Source organism: Bactrocera tryoni, chromosome 4 (assembly GCF_016617805.1).
Source record: "Bactrocera tryoni isolate S06 chromosome 4, CSIRO_BtryS06_freeze2, whole genome shotgun sequence".
In the NCBI taxonomy this organism is placed as follows: domain Eukaryota; kingdom Metazoa; phylum Arthropoda; class Insecta; order Diptera; family Tephritidae; genus Bactrocera; species Bactrocera tryoni.
In genome coordinates, this window is record NC_052502.1 from 76364132 (window position 1) to 76385768 (window position 21637).

The following is a 21637-nucleotide window of genomic DNA, read 5'->3' on the forward strand; positions in this document are numbered from 1 at the left end:
GTATGTGATAACTGGCCAAACATCGTTTGCTTAAATTGAAAAAAATTACCAAAGTGCTATAAGCTCTTTAAGCTTTCATTAGAGATTTGAAATGCTTGTAAAATAATAAAAAAATATATGTATCTATATATGTATTTAAATAAAAAAACTTAAAATAATAATTTAAAACATAATTAGTGCTCCATAGTTCAGTTTCTGGTTTCGCTTTTCTAGATTTTAAGTCGAAGCTCCTTCCAAATCACCATGTTGGTTACTAACTGTAAATAGTTTTAATCGCCTAATGCGCTAAGACCACTCAAGGTTGCAAAAGTTAGCTGTTAAATAGGTTTTTTGCGACGAAGTTGTAAAATGCATTAAAATTGCTAGATTCAACAATTAATTTAAGAAATAAAGTTTTCAGTTTATATTTTTTTATGTACATATGTATGAATATGTATTAATATAAAAAATTTAGTTGAGTTTTTTATTTAATTTATTTCTTGTTATTTATATACCAATTTGTATTTTGTTGCATTACTTATTTTTTTTTATTTCTGTGTATTAAAATATTGTTTGTTTACACAGCAAACTCCAAACAGGGTTGCAAATAATTAAAAAATATTCGAATTAACATTTGAATTAATTTTTTTTTCTTTGTATTACCGAAAATTTTAGTTACTAACAATTTTTAAAATTTTAACACTAAAACCGGATTGAAAAAAACTAATCCAAAGCTTATAATTAAAAATTAAAGAAGGAAATTTGTAAAGTTTTCTGTATTTACGTATTTCGCTTACCACCATTTGGGACATCTTTTGAAAAGGAAGTTTATTTTTAGTAAAATATCGTACTTTGAACATTTTTTTTATTTTAATTATTAAATTAAAAAATATTTTCTCAATTTTTAATCCAAGATGTTTTAGATTAAAAATAAAATGTTCAATTTTAATGATTTAATTAAAAATACAATTTTTAATTTTTAATCTCAAAAAAAGGTTAATTTTAATTAAAAATTTAATTTTTAAATTTAGTAATAAAATTTAAAATATATTTTTTTTTAATTAAAAAATTAAATTTTCAATCAAAATTGAACATTTTATTTTTAATCTCAAACACTTTGGACTAAAAATTAAATTCTCAATTTTTCAGAGAAAAATTTAAATTTAATTGTTAGTATTAAACCCGGAGTTATAAATTGAAAAACTTATAATTTAATCTTTAATCCTGAAATCGGAAAAAAATTGAATAACTGAGTTTAATTCAAAATTTTTAATTAAAAAATTCGCAACCCTGCTTCCAACGCCGTCAAACAGTCGCCAACTAAGCTTATAACTTTATTTAAATTAAACATACATATGTTAATGTTTATTAATTATATTTATTTATTTGTTTTTATTTTTCTTGTTGCATTTTGTTTTTCAATTGTATTTAGAAATAAAATTAAACATGACCGTTAGACTTAACGACTTAAATGATGTTTACATGTAGCATAGCATACATATATATACATACATTTACATAAATAATAATAATTATAATAATAATATTTATTAATAATCATAATAAAAACTAATATATTATTAATTAGTTTAATTGCATTTAATTATTTGTTTAACGTATAAAGAACGACATACACATAATAAATGAAACTCGAAAAAAAAACTTACCGCGACGTGCAATCTCCCCGTTTGTTTGTTTCTTCTTCTTTACTATTTAGTATATATATATATTTCCATATTTTGCTTAGTTAGTAATTAAATTTAAACTTCTGCTGCTATATTTTCTTTCTTTCCAATGCGCTTTGCTGCTAGGCTTCAAACGCAGCTAAAATATTATTTTGTTCTGTAACTTTTGCTAAATTCACTTGAAATGCTAAAACAAAATGTTGCGAAAATTGCAAATCAATATTTTGCTTCACCATAACGTAACATTTTTTTTGTTTACGCACAGACGCCAAATCACACTATTTTACTTACAGCCAAGCATTCGACTGTTTATATTTGAAACTTTAAATAGCTGCAAGGCATAATGGCGAAATGCGTGCAAACAAAACGATAAAATAGGCAAAACTGCGGCTATACATGTTAGCTTTTGTTTGCAATGCCGAAATTGAAGTTTGACAAACATGCACAGTTTTGTTTAGTTTTGTATGTGTTGCTTGTTGTCACTGCATGGCGTTGCCAAACATGCTGGTAGTTTAGCTTTTGAAGCGCATTTGATTGATTGCATTTTTTTGTTTTTTCTTTCGCTTTTACTTAGAGTTATGTTTGTTTATGCTGTTAGTTTTTGTTTTGCTTTGTTTTTCTTATGTGTGTTTTAATTATATTTGTAAATTGTTTGCTGTTGATTTTAGCTAATAAAGTTTTTAGTTGAATCTGCTTGCAGTTATACAGTTATGAGTTCTTTTTTGCTTACAGTAGTGCAAAGTGCGACAAAATCGTTCTTTATTTTCGGTTTCGTACGCGCGCTTGCCTGCTGGCGCACTTTATTTACCTACACTGTTCCATGTACGCTTATTTCTTACAATTTTTTGTGTGATTTATGTTATTTATTATTTTTTTTTATATTATTTTTATTTTTTGATTACATTTTCTTTTACCACTAACTGTTAACGGTTGCTGCTGTTTTGCTATTTACTTAAACTGCTGCAACTGCTGGTATTCTTCATGCGCTACTTATTTATATGCGCCTTAACTAGCCCCTACTCATTTTCAATCAGCATCAGTGACATTTGTAGTCCTCAACTATACAACTCAAATGTGTGATCTTTTATTCAGATTATTATTATTTAAGCTAAGTTTTTTCTTTATTATTTTTTATGTTTTGTTAATAATAAATTTAAATAGTGTTTTCATTTAAATATTATTATAATTTTTTGTTGTTGTTATTTTTGTGTATTTTTAGTTGCTATCAATATGAAATTGATTAGTATTCTTCTGTTTTACTGATTTTCCATAACTTTTTTATGCACATTTTTATTTACTTTTTTATATGCCGCTATACGCTTACTAACTGCCTGCACTGTACTGCTAACTATGCTTTCTGCTAATAATTAAATTAATCATAACATTCAAAATCAAATTCACACTTCGCTTTGCTGTGTTTCTTGTTTTGTTGTTATTGTTGTTACTCATTTAACAACTTAACGAAGTTATTTCCTTTTCAAATTAAGTTTTAATTTTTTTTTGCAAATATTTTTTTTCAAATTTTTTACCTTTTTTGCTTTTTTTACTTTTAATAATTATGTATTATTTATTATATAAGATATAATTAATTTTATGTTAGTGTTTTGTTTTAATGTTTTCCATTCTATATTTTCGGTTTTTGCTTTCTGTACTCGTACTATTTTTCTCTATGTATGTATATATTTTTAGCATTATTTATTTTATTTTTAAATGTTTCTCTTTTTATTTTAGCTTTTATATATTTTATGTTTTTAAATTTAATTATTCTTATTAGAATTAATAGGCCCTCCATTTTCTTCGTTTGCAGCTCGCTAACCCATTGTCGTCGCTGTCTGTTGCGGCTGTGTGCCATTGCCGCCGCCGCCGCCGCTATTATTGCTGCCACCACTGCCGCCGCCATTGCCATTGCCGCCACTGGCGCCACCGGCGCTTGAAATCGAAGTGGCATCACCCGCGCCGGCTGCTGCCGCACCGCTGGCAGACGCTTGCTGTTGGTTACCGCCATTGCTGCTGTTGGCCGCATCGCCGCCGCTCGCTTGCGCTGCTTGTGCCGCTGAAGGCGCGCCGCTACTTGCCGCAGCAGCTGAGACGCTGGACGATGGGTTGGCCACTGTTGCATTGCCGCCGCCACTGCTGGTTGTAGCTGATGCGCTCGATTGTGTGCCTGCACGCAGCATGTGTATTCCCCCAAATCGGTTGAACAAATGATGTGTGATGTATGTATGTGTGTGCACGGTGGTGGAGTCACATGTGGAGTTGTTGGTGAAATGCAGGAGGGGTAGGAGAAGAATAATAATAACGTACATTTGATTAGTAAATTTGACAATTCTTAGCCTGCAAAGCAGGTGACAGTGAGAGAGAGCGAAAATGGCGTACCTTTTCGATAACTTAAAATTGACATTTCGTTAATTGTTAATTTTTTTAATTCATATTAAATATATTAATGTATTCGGCAATTCTTATTGTAAATTTGTATGTGTGATAACAACAAAAATGTTAATAAATTGCATGCGACACTAAAATAGCAGCCAAAGGTTAGCGCTCGCTTGGCATCTACTGTTATTATTATTTTTTTAATACTGTTACGTGCTAAAAGAGAAGAATTTAATAAATTATTTATATTGATATGATTTTGAAATGCAAAAAAGCAATTTGCCAAAAAAATTTCTTCGCAATAGAAAATACTGCGAAAGACGTTAACAATATGGCACCGATACACTACAGAATGTTAGAAAAATTTATTATTTGTGAAATGTATTTAGCATTTATATGAAATTTTTTTCAAAATGTTATATTTTATTGTTTAAAAAAAATATAATTATTTTTGTTTTTTACTTTATAATTATTTTTGTTTTTAATTTATAATTATTTTCTTTTTAATAAATGTTTTTGTAAATTATTATTTTTTTACTAATACTTTTTGGTTAAAAAATTGTATTCCACAGTCATAAAATATTTTCAAAATAACAAAACGTATGTACATATATTGTGCTATCTTATATATTGGAGAATACGTCAATAAAAATATCGGTATGTCTTTGGTGTAGCTAAAATTTATTTCTTCGATTGTTTACTTTAAGTTTTAGGTAATTTTTTTAGTTTAAAGAACTAGTATTTTAGAAAATTATTAAATTTTTTAATGTTTTTTAATATTTTATTTTTTTTATTTGAAAAGTTTTAATAATTTAATTAAAAATTAATTTAAAATTTTTTTAATATTTTAATTAATTCAATTATATTTTTTTAAATATTTTAATTATTTCAAATATATTTTTTTAAATGTTTAAATTATTTTAAATAATTTTTTTTTCATATTTTTATTATTTTAAATATTTTTTTAATATTTTAATTTATTTACTATTATATTTTAGCGTTTTTTTTATATATATATGTTTTTTAATTTATAATTTTTGATTAACTAATGATTTTTTAAAAGTTTTTTACACTGGCAATTTTTTATTACATCTAAAAAACATACAATTCCTTCTGTATATAAAACATATCAAGATATTTAATCGAGTAAAAATATGCAAATAAAAAAAAATTCAAATGTTTTAAAAAATGGTCATAACTGTAACCAATACACAAAAAGTATAAAAATTACGACTAACGGTAAAAAATTCGAATACTGAAATTTTACTAAAAAAAATTACGTTTAGCATACTGCTAGCTAAAAGCGGAGCATAGAACGGAAAAATAGCAAAAAACAACGGTAAATACAAGACTACTACTACAACTACAACAATAACTAGGCGTACAGTGAGAAAAACCCAAATTCCATTTTTTAATATAATATTTTTGTTTTTATTTCTTTTTACTTGTTTTTAATTTTTCATATATTTTTGTCGTTTGTTCATTAGAAATAATAATTATTATAAATTTAATTCTCTATTTTTAAAGCATTTATTTTTTTGTTTTTGTTTTAAATGTATATTGTATTTAACAATTAATTCCACGCTATATATTTTCTTTTAAAATTTACAACATGGTTTGACTTAATTTGCGTTAAAAAATTAAATAAAATTAAAATAAGGCAAACAAGGCAAACGAAAAAAAACTATGTTTACATATTTTTTTTTATATATAAAACTAGCTTCTTCGTTTCATGCAAATATGTTTACATAATATAATGAAATTTTTTGTTAAATAAAATAGTTTGTGTGTGAGCGTTTAGGTATATAATATAAAGTGGTGATTAAAAACAAATATTTTCTTAAAATTTCTGCTATAGTGAAAAGGCTCATTAAGTGCGCAGGCTTAGTACTTTGAGTGCGCATTAAAATTAAGGATTTTCACACTTAAGTTGTTTGCTATTAAGTTAAGCTTACGCTTGACTACATGAGTGTTTTCACTTTACATGGGTGATTAAGTGTTGAAAAATTGTATAATTCTTTGAAATATTTTCTAGGCTCTGTTGACGGCACCGCGGTCCACATCAGAATCAGTCAGCGGTTTACCCTGTTAGTTATCGACTTTCGATAGATTTGCACGGCATAAACTGGTTCCCACAAGCGCTCCAACTTCAAAGTGCGGTCCTCAACTTTCACTACTTCAAACGCGATGCGTAGGAAAAAAATTTCGCTTTTACAATTTTTTTTTGCAAAAAATTTTAAAACTGACAACCTTTGAAATAACACAAAATATGGATGGAAGTCACAAACTACACTATTAAATTAAAAAATTTTCGTAATTATTTTTTTTTGTTTACGAAAAATTTCAAAATTGCCAACTTTTAAAATAACACCAAAAATGGACGCATTTTGTGCAGAGGCTGAGTGTGTGTTGTGCAATAGTTGCATAAATTAACAAAAAAGTTTTTTGTTTTCTTTCTTGTATGCTTTTAATAATTTCCGCCAGCTTCTCATAAAAACAGAATTATAGCAGCGCAATTGTAAAAGTTTAAAACCGTATACAAAACAGAAAAAGAAGTTTAAAAAATCAACTACAAATTTAATGCAAATTTTTTACATAAAATTATGAATATATTTATAGAAGTGCGGCTTTCTTGTTGCTTAATTGCGCGCTGTACTTTACTTATTTTTGTTTTTTGTTTTTGTTTTGTTTTGGTTTAAGAAATAGTTGCTTGCTTGTGCCGCTTTCTGCTGCTCCGTCTTATGCTTCTAAGTTGCTAAGTTGCAATTTTGCTTGCTTACAGTGCTTCGCTTATAATTACATATTTTTTGCAGAAATTTTGCTTTATTTAAATTTATATGTTTTGCTTTTTTACTAAATATATATAAATATATTATATATGTATATTTAGATAGATATAGTGATTGTTGTGCTTGCTTTCTTTTTCTTTGCTATCTCTTTTTGCTCTTGATTTAGTTATTTTTTATTTTTGCTTCTCTATGTATGCATAGGTACAATTTTATGTTTTTTGTTTTTGTTTTTTTTAATATTGTTAAAGAAATCTTGTTTGTTTTTTATATTCTTTTATTATTACAACATAACGTAAGAAAGAACTATGCCACTATGAATCTGTAAAAAAATAAAAATATACAAACATATATATATTTTCAGATAAAATAAAGAAAGGGAAAGGAGTATATAAACACAAAAGAAGAAAGTTTAGAGTAACTTAGTAATAGAGTGAGTTCACAAAATAAAGGAAGTTGAAATATGGACAGTACATGCTTAATACAGAAACAAAAAACTTCAAACAACAAATATTAAAAAAAAATTAATTAAAAAAATAAAAAAAATTAATTATTAAAAAAAAACTAAATAATTAAAAAAGTAAATTAAAAACTAAAAAAAATTAATATAAAAAAAGAAAAATATATTAATATAAAATAAAAAAGGAATAAAAAACTGCTTTATTAAAAAATTAAAATATATATATGTATATACATATTTATATATTGATAAAATACATAAAAATAAAATCAAAAATAATATATAAAAGAAAAAAATTAACGAAAATAAAACAAAAAATTAATAAAAACAAAAAATAAACAAAACACAAAAAAAAAATAATTACAATAAAAAGCATAATTAATTAATACAGAAACCAAAAATTTCAATCAACAAATATTAAAACAAAATAAAATAAAAAAATAAATAAAGTTATGCCATATTACAAACAATGAATGTTTAGTTACATAATTTCCATGAATTTTGTTTATAATATAAATGATAGTAATAAAGAATTCTGTAGAAATAATAGAGTATGAAACTAGAAAAACCAAAACCGCCTACAAATTAAAAAAAAAACTACAAAACGTCGACATTTTCTTTGCCTTTTCATAATATTTTTCAATATTTTCAATCTCAACGGCGCAGCATGCGAAGATACACTCAGTTTTAATTTTTAGTGTTGTAAATACAATTCGGTAAGGCCACAACACAGAACAAGTGTAGGTAAAAACAGTAACAACAATTTACATAAAACCGCAAAAATTAACAATTAACAATGTCTTTTATGTAATTTTTCTGCCAAATTTTTTGTTTTTTTCCATACTTTTGTTTTTTGAATTTTTATAGTTTCGAAAGAGTACTAACCTGAAGTTGCTTGGGAAGTTGCGCCGCCTGGCGTACCGGCGCCACTTGACGGATTTGATGCTGAGCCAGAAGCACCCTCGCCACCAGCACCGGCAACCGGTCGACCTGCGCTGTTATTTTGCAGATGTTTTGGCAACAATTGTGGGATTAAGCTTGGCTGTATCGATAGTTCTGTGTAAAAACGTAGCGGACACGAATAAATATTGAAGTCCACAAAATTGGAAAAGTTGGAAATTAAACTATGATTGCGCACACTTACCATGCTCTGTGAAATTAAATAATGGCGGCATAGGCCGACCATTGGGCAATGTAGTGTTGCCCTCTTGACGCAGTTCATCGAAGAATGGATGTGCGCACGCCTTTAGTGGCGTTATACGTGCACTGGGCGTGTACTCGAGCAGTTGTGATACCAGATTGATAGCTTCTGTCGGAGTGCGTATACGGAAAACCTGCGCGAATGAGAAATAAGTGAAAAAAAAAATTAATAAATTTGTATTAAAAATTATTTTTTTTTAGAATTTGAAAAATTGTCATTTCAAAAACTATACAAAATTAGGAAAAAACGTAGGAACGCAGTTTATATTAAAACTTGGTTTGGAAAAAAGGGCGAACGATTCCGTCAAATCCAATGAAACAAACTGGATTGTAAGCTTCAGCATTTGTTTACAACTAAATAAATATGTACAGTAACTAAAAAAGAATTTATTTTTTGACTGAAATGTGCTTTAAGAAATGTATACTATTAAAGCTTTGAAAAAATGTAAGTGGCAGGGGATTTTATGAATTTTATGTATAGTGAAAATGGTCTGTTTTTCATTTATGCGCCTAAAGGTATGCTATGTTTATTTATTTTATTTACTTTAATTCTTGAACTTTTTTCAATTTTGTTTTTGAATTTTATAGCTATGCAAAAGTTTTTTCTAAAAGCCCGATTCATCTTTTCTATACACATGAAAAAGTCGTGGCTGCTTAAATATGTTCATAATTTATACAAGTGTATATATTTGAGGTGTAAGCAGGGAAATTAAACAAAAACTATAATATTTCGATTTCCCTCCCATATTTGAACCTTGGATGTGAGAAAACATGATAGGCGTGATAGAGTAGCGCAACTTGGCCGTTTGCGCAAAAATGTAGAAGGATAATGTGTGATATTGTTGCTAAGTGAGGTTAAGATAAACAAAACAGAAAGTAAATGAATAAAGTATGCAAATATTTGTAATGTATTTACAGCAATTTCCTACATGACACACGCACTCGAGTATATGCTAGGGTCAGCAGCTGAAACGGAACGGCGAAATGTAGGCGCGCTGCTGGCTTGTATGTGGATTAATTGCAGTGTGAGCCGATATTGTGGAAGCAACGTGTAGTATGCGCACGCACACACGCACGTAGATACAAATTCATACGTATTATTAATTCAATTGTTTTCAAAGCGGACGATACATTTCAATTTTTGTTTTCAAATCAAAAGGAAAATCAAATTAACTAAAAAACACAGCCAATCGATAGTTATTTTTAGAAAGTTAGCGTAGTCAGTCATGAGGCAGCCAATTCAGTAGTGAAAACAATACAATTCAAGTGTATGAAACGTTAAGTTAAGGTAAATATTTAAATCGATACCGACTGTTAGAGGAGGTGGTAGGTAAGCCACTAATTTGCTTTTGTTCGGTTTCACAATTTTTTGGTTTCTTTTGCTTTTGAACTTATCTTCAAAGTACTAGGTTCTTGAGCTTTTCGTACTGCACTTGTGCTTGTACAAGTTTTTTTTGTGTATATTTTTTGTGATTTTAGTTTGTTTACTTGTGTGTGTTAACTAGAAAATTTTGCTTATTGTTGTTATGTCGGCGTGTTCGGTTCGGTTTTAGTTTTTTTTTTTTTGCTTACTCTCCAACGTTGCTTCTGGTTTAGGGCGCTTGAAAATTGGCTACGTTCAAGTAGTGACTGCAAATAGTTCACACTTCGGTTAAACACAAATACAAAGACAAATAGTTGTATACAAATAGACAATTTGAAGGCGAATGGCATATAAGAAATTTTCTAACTAGAGCGTAAATGGAAAAATATTATATATAATATGGATGTGCAAACTATAGTAAAGTGGCAGAGAGTGAAGGGAAACAATTCAAATAATATTGTGGAGTGAATGATGTGGGTGGTTCGTTGCTTGCTGTTTGGTAATGGGTGGCGTAAAATAGAATAGAACATGATATTAACGAAAGCCTAAGAGTAAGATACTAATTTCGACTAACAATGAAACATACGTATGTTTGTACGTACAAGGCAGCAATTAAATAAATACCGCATACACTGGCTACACTAAGTGAAAACGTTTAAAATTGTAACTGAAAAAATAGTCGAAACTCGATAAATCAATAATTGATGAACAAGTACGCACAAAATTCTGAGCTAACAAATAGACAATAAACCGTTGTTTTCCGATACATTTGTAGAAATGTTTACATGCAATTTTTCAAAACCTAACATTTTTCTATTTATTTACATTAATTTCAGTTTGTATTACGCATCTGGAGTTATCGACTTTCGATTACTTTCAACTTCAATGACTAACTGCTTTTAATTACGTGTTTTTTTACGTATTGAATTAAAGTAATTATATTTTTAGCACTTACTTTCTGCCATGGATGACTCTTAATTTGTGGAAATTTGAATTCCGTGTAATTTGGATTCATTTCGCGTATTTGTTCTCGTGTCGGTGTGCCCAAAACTTTGATGACCTCAACCAATTGATCGACACCAGAATCGCCGGGGAAAATTGGTTGGCCGAGTAGTAATTCAGCTAATACACAGCCGGCGCTCCACACATCTAAAAGTGAGAAAGAAAAGAAAGAATACTCAAATTGTTGCTTGGTTTGCAATGGGCACAAAAAAAATATCAACGGCTTATAAATAATTTATATTCAGCACATTTTTTTGATTGTGTTTTTTTTAGAAAATATATACATACATATATTTTGAAAACTCACCAATTTTTGTAGTGTAATTAATGGCGCCAAATATTAATTCCGGTGCACGATAATACCGCGAGCAAATATATGATACATTCGGTTCGCCGTGTAAAAGTTGCTTGGCGCTGCCAAAATCGCACAATTTCAGCACAGCCGTCTCTGGATCCAAGAGTAAATTTTGCGGTTTGATATCACGATGACAGATACCCAATGAATGGATGTAAGCCAAACTTCTGAATAGTTGATACATATAGAGCTGCGGATGAAATAATAAAGGCGGGCATTAGATATAAATATTTATGAATACAAAAATATAAATTAAAATTAAAATATTAAAAATAAATATTTTTGAATATAAAAATAGAAATATAAATTAATATATTAAAAAATTTATTTAGATAAAAAATATCAATAAAAATATATAAAATAAGAAATGTAAAAATATATTTTAATAAATATAAATATATAAATATATAAATAACAATAAATATATAAATATATTTTTTTTCTAAGGCACACTATATCATTTTTTTTTCTTATCGATTTTTGTAGGTTAAGATAAAGTAAGTAAATAAATATTATAAGAAAAATACGTTATATAAAATAACTTTTCTATATACATACATATGTATTTTTTCATTATAATGTAAAGAAAAGAAAAACACGTTTACTCACCCGTATAAAATTAATTGGTATCGTTTGCTTGGTTTTGGCATATTGACGTGCCACTTTGTATACGGTTTCTGGTATATATTCGAGAACTAAATTCAAAAATACCTCATCACGCTGTGGTAAAGAGAAAGCGGGAACATATAACATTATTAAATAACTGTTTAGTAATCAAATGCAGAACAGCCACAGAAAGAGTGCACATTTAGCGACTGGCGTATAATAAAACGTTTGATAAAAAACGAAAACACTTTTAAATCGGTTAGGATGGTGAGAAAATGTGGGGAGTATGTAAGATAATTTTTCGAATATTATTACGTCGTGTAGTAGCTGGCAATTACCACTAAGTTTTATGTATTGCATATTTACATTTTGAAATTTCAAGTTTTTCTTTTTATTTTTGTTTGTATTAATTTTACAGCGACGCGAGCAGTAAGTTAATTATCATGTGTGGGGAGCGTAGTAGAAAAATTGTAAGCAGTGTGTACTTTTATATACAATGCAGTTTGTAAATTTGTCTCACATTTTTACTGCAACAAGCTTTTACAGTAGAGTATAGCAGTAATTTTTAAGAATTTTTAGTTAGCACTAACAAAACAAATGTCGTGATGACATGAGTTATACGTTTTATTTATGTTTGCTGTTGTTGCGACAGTCGTCGTAGTTGCTGTTTAATTTAGTAACTTTTGTTTCGTAATATTTTTTTTTGTTTTCTTATCGATGAGATGAGTATCTAAGATATTTGATATTTTACAAATTTGTTTGATTTATTTTTTGCATGTAACACTTTTTAGCTACCTGCGGTTTAAGGACACTGGCGAAGATGCCAATATCGATCGGGAATTCGGCTAACTGCATTTTTAGTTTGATTTATGTTTTTGGTTTTAGAGTTGCATTGGAAAGTTGAAAACAATTTTTAGAAATTGGCGCGTACACAAATTTTCATACAATTTGTGTAAATTTTATATTTGCGAAATTCGATTGTTTTTCGAAATGCATTTTTTGCGTAACAAAGCGCAGTTTATAGTTGTACATATAATTATAAATATAAAAAAAGAATTGATATATTAGTTTTTAAACTTAAAATATTGATAGGTATAGGTTGGCGTGGCATATTGTATGAAATAATTGAGAAAGGAAACTAAAAAGTAAGAAAGGTCCACGAATATGTGATGATAATTGCAGTTATGTGGTTAAAGTTGACCAAACAAATGTGCATTCATATACGTTGTTGTTTTTGCATGCGAAATTAATAAACACACATCATATGACACATTTCCACTTGATTGTAGTGTTGCTAGCTGCTGGCCATATGAGGTAGAGTGGTATGGTTATAAATCGGTGCAGGCGTTATGCTTAGTACATTTTATGCAATTTCTGGTAAATTATTTGATTAATGTGTAGTTGTTGTTAGTTTTGGCGCGTGTGTGCGTTCATACGTTAATGAAAATAGAATGGAACATTTTTGATTTTTGAAAAAAGATACTCACCTTTTCACCACTCGAATAGAAAAAATACAAAAGTTTTACAATGTTACAATGCTCCAGTTTGCGCATAATTTGCAATTCACGATTCTGCGGGAAAGAAAAAATGACAGCAATTAGTTAGCATATACATATGTATATATTACATATATTTCAGCAGTAATTAATTTTATTTTGCTAAGCAAATGCTTACCTTAAATCGTCTGTCTTGTAAAACTTTCTTGATAGCTACCAGCTCGCCGGTATCGCATAATTTCGCTTGAAAGACCACGCCAAAGCTACCATTGCCGATCACCTTGGTATCTGTGTAGGAAACTTCTTGCACACGGTCAGTACCTTGGCCAGGTGTGGCGACGACTGTTGTAATCTTGGAACCATCTCTGCCTGGAGGATTGAAAATTAAGTATATTTGTTAAAAATGCTATAAATAATATGTTGAACTAAAAAATATATGTATACGTATACAGCACGACATTTAACTGAAAGTTTTACAAAGTAAGGCACAAGTTTCTATAACACATTAACACTAATACTAGTATAAAAAGTTTCTAATTTTATTGCTTCTAAGCTCAGTTCTATTGAAAGTAGAGTAAAAGTTCTAAAAGATATTTTGGTAAAATAGTACTAAATGCATACTTATATCTACATCGGTACATAAATAAAATTGCTGTCAAATTAATATCATCGAAAATCGAAAATTGCATTTAGAAAGCGGTTACACGTTTAACTTAAAAATTATTTATTTATTTGTATAAATACAATTTATACGCGGATTTTTTTTGAAAATATTATTTTAAAAATAAATTTCACAAAAATACAGTTGCTGCGGTCTCCAAATTACCTATCGTCTCCCAGGCACCTTCCAGTTTCTCTTTCGTTGGATCGATTTCTTTTGGTATAGAATTCGCAACGCTATGTTCAGGCCATAGACCATTTAATTTACCAATTAGCTGACGCATACCTTGACCATGGTGGCAGGGTGACAGGGGTTAAGAAATAGCGCGCGTAGAGCAAAGTGCGTGGTGTAAAGAAATGGTCATTGGTTACAAATAGTAATTGTTTACTTTTTTTGCGTATATTTGAGACTTAATTATGACTTTATGAGCGAGCAGCGCAAAAAAATGAGGTGTTTACGCAACTGGTTATCAGCAATATTAATTTTTCTTTTACTTTTCATGTACTAATTTGGTTGCCAACTGAAAACTGGAGCGTTGCTAAAAACAAAGCCATAAACACACATCTACTACTATTAGCAAAAGCATAAAAAATATATATTAACAATCTGCCGCAGTAAATTCTCAACAATAGCATTATAATAATAAAAAATAAAAGTTATAATAAATTTACTCTCGACAGTGGCGGGCTTTGTTTCTGTGGCTATTTTTATGTAGTAGTGCGCTTATCGCCACAAATATTACTGCCATTTCTTGGCTTTAATTTTTATTGCATTAATTGCGCGTATGTGTCTGTGTGCCAATGGAAATCTCGGAAGATTAATACGCTTGATAAATATACACCTTTGTATGAAGAATAATCGCTATTTGCATTTATTATCATTTGTTTACATTTCAAAAGCACCAACATGCACACAGAGTTGCATGTAATGAAAGTAAGAAATTTTAGGCCGCTAAACTTGCTACTATCTCAGACAAAAGCTTTAGCGTTATGTTCTTACACACACATACATATATATTGTGTACTCAGTGTCTCAAAAGTGTTAACAAAGAATTTAATTTCGCCTTGTTGATAAAATACAGTGAGTGATCAAATACAAAAACAGTAAGCTAATTTTGGAACACGAGTAAACACATGCTTTAAGTTGTATAAACTAGACACGTTGTTGTGTAAGTTAGAAGCCAGCAAAAAAAATTGCGTGTAAGGCACGAGTGCACAGTTGTCGTTGAAGAGGAAAAAATACAGCGTAATGCTATTGCTTGTAGTATGCGGGTGGATGGGCGTTTGCCTCTGAACCCAATGGCAAGTATGTGTCAATCAAATCTCATTGAAGGAAGCAAGACCGAAGAGAAAGCAGTGTTTTGCAATGCCTTTTCCTTTACTATTTCAATGGTTTATGTTTTTATTTAACTTGCTGCTTTGAAACAGCTGTGGCAGGTGTTGACATGTATTTATTCCCTTCCTCAATGCATATTGCCCTTAACTTTGACATTTAAACTGTCAATCCAAATGCCGCAGTAAGCAGCAAGCAAGTTTGTATGACAGCTGCAGTAAGCTAATTATTTTCAAAAGTAGTAAATTTAAAATTTTTAATTGCTATAAAAATTGTTGTTTATTTTTTGGACGCTTAAAGTCAACAATCACTTTTTTTTTGTCTTTTTACTTTGCTGTTTTCGGCAAATATTTTTATTTCAATTAAATTTGGCAAAATTACAACATTTTTCTGTATCTTAAAGTAGAAAGCGAAGGTTGTGATTGTCACTTTTTTCATGTGCACCTGTCAAGGTGATGAAGAATTGAGCGTACTATTAAAAGTAGAGTAAAAATTGTAAAATGCATATATGTATATATTTTGGTAATACTAAAATACTTATGTATATATTTTGGTAAATACATACAGATACTATGTACGAACAATTGCTATAAAATTAAGATTAGCGAAAATCGATAACTGCAGCTACTTTTGGGTAATTGCTAGTATGTGAGCATACTTTATATAGTGATCACACTTTTTCTAGATAGGATTAACTATTGGATTTGTTGAATAAAATTTGCATCCGAACTGCCATGACTTGAAGGGTTATAGAGTTTAGTGAGATAAAATTATAGCAAAAACATAAACAATCTTAAGTGGATTTAAAGAGCAATCAAAATATACAATTACTTGTTTGCGTAAATTAATAACAAAAAACCAAATAACATGTAAAAATAAAAATATTAATTATAACCAGTTGCAAAATAATTTAATAATTAAGTAGCAGTAAACTCTATTCTATAACTATTCCTGCTCAACGCGCAATGAATGTCAGCAAATAGTGTAAAATAATAAACCACAAGAACAGTAAATAAATGATAAAACATTTTATGAGCCGTGGTAAATATTCAGCATTAGAGAAGCGTCACAGCTGGCGGCGACCGTAAGAGGACAGAATTTAAAAGTTGGTCAAAACAATTTGCAAATACTGGTGTAAGGTAGCGCCACACACGAGAGATAACAAGCACTAAAACAGATTGCTATAAAAATTTAGTATGAAATTATTTGTTAAAATGCTGGCGCAGCTTAAAGCAATTATCATAATTTGTGAGAAAATAAATTGTCAGCTGCAAAATGCATGTGTAAATACATAACTACCTACATGATTTAAAAAGATTTCCATTATAAATCTAACAAAGTTTTTATCTTTAACGATTTCTGTAGACACAATTCTTAAAATTTTTTAATTCTAATAATCTCTATATACTGGCGAAAGCAATTACAGCTTAAGCAAGGTATCGAAAATCGTTGCTTTGGTTGCTGTATGTATGTATATCGATTATGATTATTATGATTTGATGCAATTAAATCACTACATTTGACTTTGTATAGTAAAAAAAAAACTCGTTTTTGTGCTGCTCGCTCGATTTCACACAAATTTGCGCTATTTCTATTATTTTCCTCATATTACTTGGATCATATTGCTTCGAATTGGTGCGGCTTAAGAGGCCATTCACTTTTGATAGTGGCGGTGCGCGTTTGCCGCTGCTGCTGGACGACGTATCAGTGGATGTCGTAGTTGTAGTGGTCGTTGTCGTCTCGCTACTAGTTGTTGTGTCGGTACTATCACATGCATTTTGTTTACTAAGTAGCTTGGCTTTGAGCGTCTCCGCCGCAATGGGCGGCTTCTTCTGTAAGCTAACACCGGATGCATTTGCTGTAGTATTTGGGAGCTTCGTTAATGCAGCGCCGGCGGAAGAAACGCGTATCATACCAACAGATTTTGACTTATCACCAATACTATTACCATTATCATCGTCTGTGTCAAAAGAGCGGGTAGTTGTGGTCAGCGATGTGGCGGAACTACGCCTTTCGGTGTCAGTTTCACTGGTGCCATCGCTGCCATTTTTCTTTTTCTTACGTACGATTTTTATTATTTTACGCGGGCGCCCCGTTTTGATCACTTTGAAGGCGTTTACTATGTAATCGTCGAAACGATTACGCACGAGTGGAGAAAAAGTACTTTTTTTTAAATAGTTTGGTTTGCGAAGTAACGCTTTGGAAGCGTTTTAAAGCGTTACAATTTTTTCGTATTGATGCTGCTTTACTTTTTAACTTGACTTTGGTGTTTTTTAAATTTTTCAAATGCAATGACACAATTTCGTCTGCTTTCTGTAATGTTTTTTTTGCACACTGCAAGCCACTTCACTTAACAATTTGGTTTTGACCTAGTTTAATCGCCTTATTAAGCGACCAAAACGATACCAACAACACAGGGACACGCGCGTGAGCACTATAAAACAAATTATAAAAAATGGACCGTTGCAGTTGCACTAAATGTACGAGTTAATTGCATTGACGACCAGCGGAAACTACTGCAATACTGCTTTGGCAAATCACGGGGGACTCGCTGTCAGCCACAATAATTGCTTTCGCACGGCAACTGCTCCTTTGTAGATTTTTTTAGTTCTTTCTAGTATCGGCTAAACGAACTTTTTTTATTTTTCCTTGAGTGCGCTCTAAGCTATCGGCATGACGTTTGATTAGTGAAAGATGAAAAAAACGAGCAGAAATCAAAGTTATCTGAGCGTTAGATAAATAAAAAAACGATCTTCGATTGTCGTCAATGAAGAGCAACTGCGCCAAGCAGCGCAATGAACAACGAATGCCACACGACGAATGCACTTCTTCATTTTTTCTCCTCCCAACAGTTCGGTTGTGTTTTCTTTTGCAATGCAATTTTTCGCATTCAAGCAACATATGTATAGTGTAAAAAATAGTGGAAATCATTGCGGCTCACCACACACCCGCCGCTTTCTGTGCTCGCCGAAGCAACACTTCAGCTAAGGCCCGCTGCTGAAAGTGTCTTAAATTGCTATGGGCCAAAATAAATAAACTATTGAGAATCAAAGGTAGACAAATTTCGGTTTGTGTTGGGTCGCATGAAAAATGCGATTTGATTTGCGGCGCGTAATTACGAAAACTGTCGAAAATTAATTACGAGTAATGAGTGAGCGAGCAAACAGTACCGAACGAATGCAAGCTGCAGCTAAACGTTTTACAAAATTATTACAAAACAATATTTGCATTTCAGACTCTAGCTTTTATTGAGAGATAATAATCAAATGCACAGGAAGCGCATAAAAAAGCAAAAAATACCGTTTGTGTCAACGCCAGCATATTTAATGCGCAGAGAAATATTGATTTTCGACGAAATCTTGATTCCATGAGCAATTTGCAATTTGGATTGAAAAGCAAAAATCTTGCACGTCAGAAAATATATCGCATGCGATAAGCATTGGCGCACTTCTCTGGCTGACAAATAAGCGCACATTATTTTCTCTTAATTTACATGAATTCATCATTCCTGCACTGCTGCTTAATTTGCAACGAAATTATTTAAATTGTTATGGTACAATGAAACATCTAATATCAGCTAGAAAAGCTTCTAAGCAAATGGTACGCAAACGAACTCATTAAAAGCGTTTGGTGAAGCGCGAAGACACAGGTAGGCAGACTTGTCTACCCGCAAGCAAGCACTGAGGCCAAGAGCAATTAAATTGTAATAAATAATTTGTAAAATGTTGCAAGGAGAGATTTTCAAAAAAATAATTAGTTAGCACAAACGCTATTAATAAAGACATCAACAGACGCCGCAATGTCAATGTCGCCATCGCCAGCCCTCTTCATAGTTGTATTATTTAATGGGCTTACGACAGCTGGCGTTTTCCGCGGGTGCATATTGTTGTGGTACGCATGGACATTACAGAAATCAAATATTTAATAAATAAATTGTATTAATAGCAAGAGATATTCCCATGTTTGAGAACAAAAAATTACCAATAAGTTCTGTTCATTACTAAAACTAACAAAAAAAAAACGGTTGGTTTAGTTAGTTAGCATGGAATTCACTTTGCACAAATATTTACTGGCTGATATGAAGGCGAATAACAAATAGCAAAAAAAAAAAAATAATATAATTAATTAAAACTTATTGATCAGCACTTATGGCAGTGATGAGTGGAAAATATCTTCAGTGGTATTTAAACAGATTCACGAGTGTTGGCTGAGGTAGCTACACTGGAGATGGACACTTGAATAAATTAGTTCTTGCCACTAGCATAAATTAATTTTCGCCCCTCTCTTTAATTAAACAGTACACAACACGGATCTGTCACTTATTTTTTTAAAAGAACAATTTCTGCAAGCCAAATATAGCGTACTTAGAGGTACCCTGCAAAAAACAAAAATAGCGAAAAAATAAAGCTAAAAATCCAACATTAAAAAAGCAAGTAAATTTGAATTTAAAAAGTGCAAGATTTGCTTAAACAAGTGTTAATTGTGCTGCGATAAAAATATGAATTTTTTAGCACATTTATGTGAATTAAGTTAGTTTAAACAATTTGGTTTAAAGCAGCCATTGCACATCTTATTTTTTTTTCTTGATTTGCAACAAATATTTAAATAATAAATTGGCTCACACTAAAAAAGAGTATGTGAATTTTAGGGCTAACTGGCTTGGCAGGCTGAAAAAGCTGTTTTGCTTACAAATAAAGACAGGAAATTGAAATCCAGCAAAAATACCGATCAACGTCAATCAAATGCGAAAAAGGGCTGTGCTGTCTTAACTGGTGTTGGTATAAAATGGCAATTAGCGTTACTTAGCGAAAACCTATTGTGCGCTCTTATCAAACATTTTTATAATGCTTTTGTGGACATTGCGACTGTATAATTACTTTATAGTTGAAATTGTAAAAATCACATGAGCACATGATAATTAGGTAATTATGTGATACAGTGTGTACACACTGTTATGTTTGCTTACAAAGGCGTTTCATTGAAAGTGATCGATTATATTATATTTGGCTGCGATCAGCAGACGTCAGTTAGACAAAACTAAGCGACTAATTACAAATTTGCATATATTTAGTTGAAATAATATATAATAAAATCCTTTATGTATTTATATAGGCGAATTAGCTAAGCGTGTGTGTACTTCGGTCAGAATAATTTGGTTTTCGATATTTTATAGTGGTTTAAATAACGAACGCTGTTTAATTATCGCTTGATATAAAAGTAATAAATAATTCATGGCACTCGTGTTCATTTATTGATATTAAAAATAGCAATATTATAGCGTACTTAGGGACGCCCTGCAAAAAAGCAAAAATAGAGAAAAAATAACGCTAAAAATTGCTTTCTTTCTAGGCTATCGAAATTTCTTCGACCTTTTCTTTCTTTTATCAGTCAATTAGCGAAATTGCTCTATGAACATAGCCAGCGTCGTATCAAAGTATGAGTACTCAATACTTTTGTCTAATTCGCTCAATAAACTGCTCCACACCAATTGAGGCAGACACTATCATGTGTGATTGTTTGTGCTTTATTGTTATTGTATAGTCTAATATATTGTATAGTTTGTCTGTATGTATGTAAATATATAAGTATGCGCGGCGTGCTGGCTTAAAGAGCGCTAATGACATGTGATCGTGACAAAACAATTCGTGAAACTTAAATTTATGATTGTTTGTATTTGTATTTGTTTGTAGAGGGAAGAAGCATCATGTTTAGCATATTAACACGTCTAAAGATAGATCACAAGATTGCAATAATATGTACGTACGACGTCACCGCGTTTGTGATAAAAATAAGCCACTGTTTATCAGAGCCATTGAAGCGATCGGAACTAGTGCTGTATACATATATGCATACATATGTATATCGGTTTAAAAATAGGCAGCACGCATATGAAATCAATTTGCAGCTAAATATAGCAAGAATGCAGATATTGAATGGAATTTATGTGTACTTTTGGAGGCGTGATTGAGGAAACTGATAATTTGTAGGTTAACTAAAACGTGATAATAATTTAAGGACGCTAAGGGGCTGGAGAAATGTAAATATTTGTAGGCATATTTTGTATTTAGATCAATATTTGTTATTAAATATTTTCAGCAGAGCTGGAAACTCGTTATCGATATATCAAATACAACTATAAGCAGAGCCATAGCTGCTGATCATGAGTATTATACTCATACAATCCATATGTGAACATCCGCGCATTACTTAACTATTGACAATATAGAATTAGAAAAGCGAGCTAATCGAAATCGCTGCCCATTTAAACATGTTTATATGTTTTGCAAGCAATTTGAAAAGCAACGAAAACATCAAGTGATGTTCTGTCACGCGATCCTG

General features: G+C 30.5%; 1 protein-coding gene across 2 annotated transcripts in view; it reads right to left on the minus strand.

Annotated features, from left to right (window-relative positions):
* Nucleotides 1-2657: 2657 nt before the first annotated feature.
* Nucleotides 2658-21637, minus strand: part of LOC120775825 (cyclin-dependent kinase 11.1) — a 28192-nt gene continuing 9212 nt past the window's right edge. Inside the window, exons 2-9 of one of the 2 annotated variants that reach the window (XM_040106181.1) lie at nucleotides 13484-13674; nucleotides 13297-13380; nucleotides 11813-11923; nucleotides 11156-11393; nucleotides 10802-10995; nucleotides 8428-8617; nucleotides 8169-8339; nucleotides 2658-3828 (exon numbers count right to left, since the gene is read on the minus strand). In XM_040106181.1, the coding sequence (XP_039962115.1) occupies nucleotides 3476-3828; nucleotides 8169-8339; nucleotides 8428-8617; nucleotides 10802-10995; nucleotides 11156-11393; nucleotides 11813-11923; nucleotides 13297-13380; nucleotides 13484-13674 (1532 nt within the window). In that variant the 3' untranslated portion in view covers nucleotides 2658-3475. Of the gene's footprint in view, nucleotides 3829-7082; nucleotides 7146-8168; nucleotides 8340-8427; nucleotides 8618-10801; nucleotides 10996-11155; nucleotides 11394-11812; nucleotides 11924-13296; nucleotides 13381-13483; nucleotides 13675-21637 lie in introns of those variants that run through there. The other variant, XM_040106183.1, reaches the window with a different exon arrangement.